Source organism: Paramisgurnus dabryanus, chromosome 11 (genome assembly GCF_030506205.2).
Source record: "Paramisgurnus dabryanus chromosome 11, PD_genome_1.1, whole genome shotgun sequence".
Classification (NCBI taxonomy): domain Eukaryota; kingdom Metazoa; phylum Chordata; class Actinopteri; order Cypriniformes; family Cobitidae; genus Paramisgurnus; species Paramisgurnus dabryanus.
Genome location: NC_133347.1, coordinates 22,700,359 through 22,710,480, shown reverse-complemented (window position 1 = coordinate 22,710,480; position 10,122 = coordinate 22,700,359). Strand labels below are relative to the sequence as shown.

At 35.9% G+C, this 10,122-nt stretch overlaps 1 protein-coding gene across 1 annotated transcript in view; it reads right to left on the bottom strand.

Moving 5' to 3' along the window:
* Positions 1-7,399: 7,399 nt before the first annotated feature.
* The window catches only part of LOC135730072 (uncharacterized), a 3,995-nt gene continuing 1,272 nt past the window's right edge, over positions 7,400-10,122 (bottom strand). The window contains exons 2-4 of the mRNA XM_065247954.2: positions 9,858-9,882; positions 9,623-9,721; positions 7,400-8,839 (exon numbers count right to left, since the gene is read on the bottom strand). Coding sequence (XP_065104026.1) covers positions 8,418-8,839; positions 9,623-9,721; positions 9,858-9,882 — 546 coding nt within the window. The 3' untranslated portion in view covers positions 7,400-8,417. The remainder of the gene's footprint in view (positions 8,840-9,622; positions 9,722-9,857; positions 9,883-10,122) is intronic.

Sequence of the window (10,122 nt, the reverse complement as noted above, 5' to 3'; positions counted from 1 at the left end):
AATAAAAAAATACTTCTTTGGTAATATCTAGAAAATGTGAGCCTTAAGTTCTCACTTAAAGTTGATAAAAAAACGTGTTGAAGCTTTAGGACTTGTTATAACACAAAAAAAGTTTAAATTGATTAATTTCATAAGTTAAAGTGTAAACAAAATTTAAAATAGTAAGTTAAAATGACTTGCACAGACAATTTGATTGGCAGTCAGAGTCACATTTCAGTATATCCACAACAAAAGGTTTCATCATCACTCTCGGTGGAAATGGTTCCTGGTGATTGTATGGCAGGATTGGGAAACCCCACAATCTGAGTCCAGAGCATTTACAGTTGTAACCTTAGACAGCTCTATCTCTCCTTAACACCTACACGCAGGAAAGTGACAGTTTCACTCATATTGGTTTCATTCTAATTAACTCTGCTATAATGGCAAGCCAGTCTATTCCATTGAAGAATAGTTAAAGCTTTTCTTTCAACAGAAACAATGTTCAGTATTCAAAGAATTTGTGTTCTGGCACAAGGGGAAACAGTGCCAGCATATAATATGATGAAAGACACTCATGTTAGTGTACATATAGGGTTAATAATTAGTGGTGCTTGCATTTATGCAAAGCATCACTATTATTATTGCTTTCGGTTATTATTATCTGGACAAAATTTCGGTTTGTTGTAGACCCACAAATGAGGACTCAAATCGACCGGCTTATTGAGGAATGGGGTGCTATGACTTTTATAAGCGATCGGGTGCAGGATTTCCGAAAGGGGGGCTAAAAACCACCCGAAAAATCCCATTGATTTAACATTGCGCTGAACTTTGACGGGTCATAGCTCCGCTCGAGGATTTTGTAGAAACATGTGGGTTACATTATTTGAAGAGGGTGGTAGGCTCAGTAAGAACATGCATCACATTGGGGTGTAAGTTTTACCCCTGGGGTGTAAGAGGCACCCGAAATTTCCCAATGACTTATAATGGGGCAGGGAACACGCCCATATAAGGAAATAAAAACATTCCAGACGGGATATCTTTGCTTTACAGTGACATAGAGACAAGGGGGTGGGCTCATTTTACTCAGGCATCCAATCAGGATAGTCACAGATGTATTAATCTCATAGGCTGCCATTATAAAATGCCCAGATGGATACCTTCGTGCCACAGTGTCATGGAGGTGGGCTCATTTTACTCAGGAATCCAATCAGTCTCTCAGGATCCTTACATTGGTATTAAACCACGCCCCTAGCAACCACTATTGAGCACCCTAGCAACATAAAATTCAAACAGTTATATCTCAGCATCAGAACATCGTAGAGACACAGGGGTTGCACTGTTTGACTCGGATTGTAATCACTAGCCACATCATTAGCCACTCCCAAGCCAAGCCCCTAGCAACCAAATACAGTACCCTAGCAACCAAATAAACAAAGCCTTATATCTCCGCATCAGAACATCGTACAGACAAGGGGGTTTGACTGTTTTACTCGTGACTCGGAGGGTAATCACTAGTGGGTGCCAATTTTCTCCCTAGCAACCAAATACAGTACCCTAGCAACCGAATAAACAAAGTCTTATATCTCCGCGTAAGAACATCGTAGAGACATGGCGGTTGGATTGTTTTTCTTTTGTCTTGGAGTATAATCATTTACTGTCCCCAGAATTTTGCCACGGCAAGCACCACTTCACATTTTCTTCAGGAAATTTACTTATCTAGTTATTATTATTGTAGCTAATAGTCCATTTTCAACTAACAACATTAAAGGTATACTGTATTTCACCGAAAAATGAAAATTCTGCCATAATTTACTAACTCACATGTTGTTCTTCTTCTTCCTTCCATTCCAGCATCTACGGCTATATTCATGGCAAGAACAAGTTAATCCATACACAAGTTTTATTCAGACAAGTTGATCCATACACAGGTTGGGGGAGGGACACTTTGGCATCTCCAATCTGCCTAACTTGCATGTTTTTGGCCTGTGGGAAAAAACCTGAATTAAACCCACGCTGACACAGGGAGAACATGCAAACTCCACACAGAAAGGCCCCAGGTGGGGCTCGAACCGGGGACCTTCTTGCTGTGAGGCAACAGTGCTACCCACTGAACCATCCTTTTTGAAAGCAAACCGATCAAAAGCCTGATTGTCTTCCATAGTGGAAAAAAGAATACTATTGAAGTCAATGGAGCTTCTTATTAGTTTAATTTCAAGAAATTATACATTTAAGTCCTCTTATAGCTCAGTTCGCAGAATGTTGCATAAGCATCACGAGTTTGTTTCCTTTATTAAGGAAGTGAAAGTCATAAAACTACTATGTTTGCAATGCCTCCATTATTTCAGGCATGAAAGACTGTCCTTTCTACTTGAATGGGGAAAGCCAGATATCTCCAAAAACACGTGCTAAAATCACAATTAAACAACATATTTCTGACCAATAATTAAACCTCAGCTGTATCATCACTTTTGTTTCTTAAGCTCAAATTGCTGGAAAGCATCTTCATTCGAAGTCGTTTCGCTACTGCGCACGTGCAGAGGTTGGCTAGTACCTCATGCATCACTGTAGAGAGCCCCTCCCCCAGAGAATTTTGGCCAGGGGGGCTATATATAATTGAGTGTTGCATTGCCCCCTATAAAGGGTAAGCACATGACGTTGTTGGAGAAAATGTATTTCTTATGACATTTTTGAATATATTATGTTACTATTTATGAATGAATAATCCTTCGCTAAGAATCATATTTACCAGCACCCCCTGAAAAACTGCCAAGGTGAAATAGTGGGTAGAATGTTCTTTTGTTATCATACGACCTTTGATTACTGCATATTCAAGTTGCATCATCAAGTTACTATCTCTGCTTTGGTAGAAAGTAGTCAATCCTATTCTTCTAGACTTAGAAAAATGTGTGATGTTGTTACCATTGTGAAGGTCTGTGAGGTTCGACCTTCGGAATGAACCAACCCTGTGATTAGAACCTAAATAAATACAGTCCGCAGAGAAGCTCAGATCGAGAGACAGTTGAGTGTTTCCTGATGAGACATCTCAATCTGGGTTCTCCCTGCAGAATATTATACACCCCATTCGTGGTCTGAGTGTGTCTTATTTTTGTTAAGGTTCATAAGTATTTTAAACCTGACAACATCACCTTCTGTGAAAGTGACTGCGGTTACACTGAGTGGGAAAAAATCTAAGCAACAGCATTAGCATAGCACACAAAATGCGTCTAAAATGGGAAAAGTAGTTGTGTGATTGACTGTGCTAACAGATTCAGCAAAAATTTGGAGTGGTCTTTTTCCAGACTGCAAAAAACACTCAAATGAGAAGTAAATCAGTAGCAGTAGTCACATGTCAGGTATGTAAAATTTTGGGATGAAAACAATCTCTTATTCTGTGTTATTGCAAAGTTTTGTCAGTGAGCCTTCATTAAAACATCCATTAGGCAAGTCAAACATATATGTCAGGAAAAGCAATGTCTGGCCATATGCCAATGTCCACAGACTACTGGTTGTTTGGCAAACTGTTAGGGTCCCTGTTACGGCCAACTAAATTCAATTGAAGCTAATAATTGCAGCAGCCGCTATGAAAACCAGCCATTTTGTTAAATGTTTTGCCACTCAATAGGGCGAGCTCTGGCATGGTCACGTGGAAAGTGATGTCGTTTCATACCCTCTATAGATGTTGTCAGCAGTAACAACATAAACAAACGGCTTTCGTGGAACCAATGTAACTTATGGTAAACTCCAGTGGTGTAGTCTAGATTTTTGTAGTGAGTATACTGTGATTTTTCCCTCTCACCCTTATGCTCACTCATCCTAGCGTGACACCTCAAAACCACCACACTCACAGATGCATACAGTAAAGATATTCATGAAGAGCATTCTGAAAGTGTACTCAAAAACACATAAACTGAATGTGTTCTCAACATGTCAGTTTATTAAGAAAAAAGACTTTAGAGCCAATGGGTTGATTTTTAGACTGGTTTAGTGTTAATCAACATCTAACTAAGTTACTCAACTGTTAATTAAAATTAAATAAACTGTTTACAATCTTCAATCTGTGGCTAACACATGCATTGAAGGAGAAAAACTATTCACTCTTTCAATAGCTATTATCTGACAACTATTGATAACATTACCATGTGTAATTTAATGGTGTAAATGTTTTTAATTAATACACATTTAAGATGACCATGAATTAACTCTAATTTGCATAGTCATTGCATACATAGGCTATAATATAAGCATTGTCTTAAAATGAAAATAGGCTTATACTTAATTATTATTACAAGACCATCATGTAGCCTAATATTAGACACCCAAACCAAACAGAAGATTAAGATCATATACATCTTGAACGTAGATATATGAACAAAGAGAAGGGAAGTTTAACACTGTGAAGCACAAACAAACAAACATGCTGAAGGCAGCTAAAAACCATCAGGATAAAATCACGGGCTTTTTTATTGCATTTGGAGCCTTACCTCCAGATAAAGTAATAAACTGGACTGATGATTTAAATGTTGTTTACTCACATGTGTGCGTTGTAAAGCAGCACTGCTCCACTCGTTCACATGTCGCGTGAGCTGCTACACTGCAGGTTCGCCTTCATTTGGCGCTAAGCAGACCTCTTCGTGATGTCAAAGTACCGCGAGAGCGATTCAAAGCAGATTTCTCCATGTGATAACTGGAGTCTCTCTCGCGGTACTTTGCTGTCACTCTCCTGTGGCGCCACACCAGTCTGCTCCCCAGTCACTTTCGCGTCACTATAGCTAATTTGATTTCATGATCGGATCGCGCAGTTCGGCAGGAAATATAAAGCCTAATATTTCAACCTGCTAAAGTAGCAAGTGTAGCATGCTAATGGTCAGTGCTTCACATCTATATTATGACTAAAAGTTTAAAAATGTCACAAAACCATGCTGTTACGCATCCTCGCGCTATTTTCAGTGGGTATACGGAAATCCTTGACAATTTCTAGTGGGTATACGGCGTAACTCCACAAAGAATCAGTAACAACAAAGTCCTTTTAGAGTAGTTTATTTCTGATAATACGCAAAATAAACAACACATAAGATTACCTTATTATTTATTTTATTAAATCTTTATTAAGGACACAGAATCCTGGTCCATAGTATTAAAAAGAAAAGATTACAAAACAAGTACAGGACCTTAGTTCAAATCATAGCTAAAGTGTATCAAAAACTACACTGAGCTATAATGTTACTGTGTAAAATGTGTACTATATCATGTATGCAACCTTAACTACTGACCGGCTTACAAACCTCCCATCAATTAGTAGTAATCCATGATCGCCGTCTTCCCTCGTCTTTAGGAAACCAAAACATTTGTTATTTTTGACAAAGTGTTTGTTCAAGATTTTAGTTTAGACACAAGTTTTCAAACAAAGAAAGACCGGAAGTAAAGTTCGACTCAGACGCGTAATCCGATGCATCCAATGAAACAATCTATAGCAATGCCAATTTTATTATATAATATATATTTGATCCCAGGCAGCAGAGGCAATGGTGAAATGCATGTCTTGAATGCACTGTAACTCACTTTGGAAAATGCATGATTGTGAATTTCAAGGTCTGCCAAGACCACAACTGCGATGATATCACCAAATTGCCAGTGCATCGTCTAAATTATTTATAAATGTGATAAGATGTTAAACATATTTTTAATTTGATTTCTTTTGCTACTGTGGGTTTGGTCAGAAATAAATGGGGATTGGGTAAAAAAGTCAACAAAATTAAATTGACAAAAAACAAGATCTGGTTGCAAAACTACTAGGAGATTTTGTATTTTTTACATGATTTAAAAAGTGATATTGATTTCATAGATTTAATATGTGGACATCAATTTTTTTGTTATTTGCACCATAATACTTATTTCTGTGTAACTTGAACCTGTTTTACACAAACGTGGACAATTACACTGCTTCATATTCAATGAAAAATATTTGGTTATTATATTTATTGGTTCTTCCTATACCCAAAGTAGCTGGTAGAAATCTGAAAAAAAAGACAAACCAAATCTCGGGTCTTAAGAGGTTAAGACATTTTTTTAAAAACTACTTTTTGCTCCATTTTAAAGATAAAACTGCATGTTGGGTTGAAACAACCCAGCATGGGTTAAATTACAACACAGCGGGCTGGTCTTGTCCCTTTTTGACCTCATGCTGAGTTGAAAATAACCCAACATCTTTTTTTTTTAGGGCTAGGGATGTGAGAATCTTTTAGACAAATTTGAGCATCTGGTGATCTGGGCTTGGTCTGGTCGGGCCTTTGGTGTCTTAGTTTCGGTGATATGGACTGCAGCGCTACTACTTTTTAAAAGAAATTATTGACTCACACTATTACCAATTCTCGTTAATCATGTGAAGTGTTAGAATCAGATGAAGAATAAGACAATAAATCATGAATTGACTGTAGATAAGCATTATGCTTATGCAATACTAGTATAATGATTGATTTAACTGGAAGGATCGGCTTTAAAATAGCATAACTTGTGAAAGACATAAAAGACGGGGGTGGAAGTGGGAGGTGGGAGTTTTCCTCATCCGTTACAAACTGAACCTTACAACAGTTTGTGTCATGATCTCTAGGTCCTTGCTCATTTTTTTAACAGATGGCTTTTCTGTTGAAAGTCATGTGTTTGGAAAGAACGAACTAAATTTAGGATGAAATGTAGGAAGAAATGCTGAATCTTAATTTCCTATAGCTCAGTTGGTGCTAACAATACCAAAGTCATGGGATGATTTCCTGGAATGCACAGTAACACATTTCTGATTTCTGCTTTGAATACATTTGCCTGACAAAAATGTAGTTCAGAATTCAAACAATACATAGCATCTAATTATTTTTAGTTCAATTCAATGCATTCAAAAAAGCAAAAAAAGCAAATGTGAAAGTGACTGTAAACAACAGAGAGAGAGAGAGAGAGAGTGAGAGAGATAGAGCAGGTCAAGCACGTAGGATGTGATGCAATAATGTTGAATCATGTGCCTGAGCTCCTCTACATACCATTCCAAACGGGTGTGACACTTTTACCAGCCGCAATCTCAGTGACTCACTCAGTTTACTGTGGCAGTGCAAATGCAAACCACAAACATTGGAAAGCATTATTGTTTGGTTGTGTATCATTTCATATGTGTAGCATTTTGAACAAACATATGTTTTGAACAAGTGAATGTGATTGCTGCAAATGCTGCATATTAACTAATGTTACTGTACTGTAGTTAAACGCACTCCTTTTATTGTATGCTTTATCAATGAAAGTGTTTGTCTTAAAAGTGTATATGGCATCATGTGAAGACAGTAAATATAATACATCTGACATGATGTAAAAAATGCAAATAAAATCTTTGTCATGTGATACTCTTTATTAACATGTTAATAAATTGTGGTCAGAGAACTATTTGACTATGACATTTATGTTGAACAATAGTTCAAATAAAAGTAAAATGTAAATAAAATAAATGCAATATATACATTAAATACAGTATGGTACATGTGTGTGTGTCATGCCTTGGTTTGCAACCTAAATCCTTAATGTTTAATCAATAGATAATATGTTTAGAATAACATAAATACTGTAGAGTATAATATGTTTATTTGTACACGATAGTACGAAGTATTTGACATGATTTGGATATAATGCAATGCATTGTGCATCATTACACACTGTCAGAATTAAAGGACCTTTAAAAGAGTTCCTAATATTTACCACACTGTTTAAAACATGAAGTGAAAACAACTTGGTTTTAAGTCAACTGTACTATTTTAATTGACCTGTGATAAGTTGACACATCGTAACTTATAAAAACAAGTTAAAGTTGTTTAACTTAATTTGTTTAGGTAAAGTACCATAAAAATATATGTTGATGTGACAAAAGCATTTAGGTACATATGTATACAGTACATTTGCTCCAATATGCCCCTCTGAGGTATAAATTCGGACAAAGGTATACTTTTTGAAAACGTATCATCGACATCGACAACTATAGGGACCATTTATGATCATTTCTTCTGCCAGTGTTATATACTTTTACTCTTATCTGTTTCCTTTTAAACAATAATTTTGGTCATTTTGCATCGATTTTTATGTTTTCACAGTTTTAATGCTCTTGTTCTTCAGAAAATGTGCAATGAAATACTGAAAGAATTTCAAGTTGTAACCACTTTCATTTTATTTTAGACAGCAATTATTTAAAAATTAACATTTCAGATTTGTCAAATTATTTTTTCACAGTAATCAAATTAAATAAGAATAAACAAAATATACACTTATTACCAGATATTATCAGAACATAAATTAGAGCATATATAATAAACAGTGTGTTTAAAAGATAGTTTATCCTTTGTACCATTAACATTAAATGTGCAATGAAACATTTAAACTATTACAGTTAAACTGACCAATCCAACAGAGAGAAATCATTTTTGAATTAAAATTGGATACACGGCAAAGACGTTATATTGTGACAGTGACACGTCAATGAGCGAGTAATTTTCGGACCACACCTTGAGTCTATCCCCCTCACTGAGAGAATAAACAACCTCGGAGAACAGAGTTTTCTTCCAGTAGTGATCCTTGAAGTTCACAGTTTCCATGTACATGAGGATTGGGATGTGTACTGGGTATCCAGTGTATTGATGAATTTCGTGGTGCAGAAGCTTATCGTTATATTCCTCTCCATTAAGTCCCCTGTACGTGATCTGCAGAAGAACTTTGTAGGTCCCCTCACGGTGCACTATCAGAGATTTGCCATCACCATCCAAAGTGAAGAATCCAGCGCTGTCATTGCTGTCGCTGGTAAGCTTCCAACTTACATTAGCTTCATTCTGTTTTCCAAGAGCTTTAGAGAAATAAGTTTGAATACATGAAATGAAGTGACGTTTTGGCCAAAAATATGATATATTTAACAATGCTTTAGAATGAAAATGCATACACTGTCAGACAAAAAGGTACACAACTGTACCTTTTGGTCGCTGGGGTGGTACCCAAAGGTACCGTTTCTTGTACCTTTACAGGTATATAAACATAATACAATGTTGTACCTTTTGGGGTACATTACTGTTCCTTAAGGATCTATTTTGTACCTTTAAAGGTACAGTTAACTGTTTTGTACCCCTAAAATTTTACTGGTACAAAATTGTTCCTTAAGGTACACAACTGGTCCTTAGAGTATTATATTGTACCCCATAAGGTATAACATTTCAATGTGTTTTATACCCATAAAGGTACAAAAAGGTACCTTTTAGGGTACCACCCCAGCGACAGAAAAAGGAACAACTTTGTACCTTTTTTTCTGACAGTGTATGATGATCTATGTCTATAAACAACTGATACATGTAATATAGCATTAAAAAGCACAATAACTTGAATGATTTGTTATCATTTAAACAGATGCATTTTATCTGGTGTATTACAGAGCTCAAACTACAATGGCAATTTCTTAGTAGCAGCTAAGCCTAAACAAGCATTTCAGGGACTTGCGTTTTAGATTCATTAAGCTAGACATTTTTTTACAAAACTAAACCTATTTCAGGACCTGTCTGGTTATTTCTTACACTGCTACTCTTCATACATTTATTAGCAATTATTTACAGGCACATATAGGGAATAAATGTCACATTACTTGTCAGACGGATGAAAGGTGTGAATATTTGCTCCTGGGAAGTTTTTCCACTGCTTCTTAATTCATTATCCATATCATTCATCGTCTGTTTCTGCATTCCTATAAGGAGAGATGAAAAGATGAAATCATTATAATTAAACCCGAATTCACATCAATACAATAATTCCTGATAAATAGTACAGCTTAATACATTTCACAACTCTTACATTTTGTAAATAATAAAAAACATAATTACCAGTTGCTGGTGACTCCGGATATTCCTTTTTGAAAAGAAAGCAAATGTAAATCATCAAAAAAAATAGTCATGAACAAACCTTAAATTTATTAACTTCTATTTAATAAACCAGAAGTTCTGTATGGTTGTTCTGGTGCAACTTTAAAAAATCAGCAACGTATATGGGACGATGAAGAGTTTATTAAATCATCAACGTTTTATAATTTATAGCAACTTCTAATTAGTCAAAATAGTTGAAATGACATTTTCTCACCCTCACCTGTAT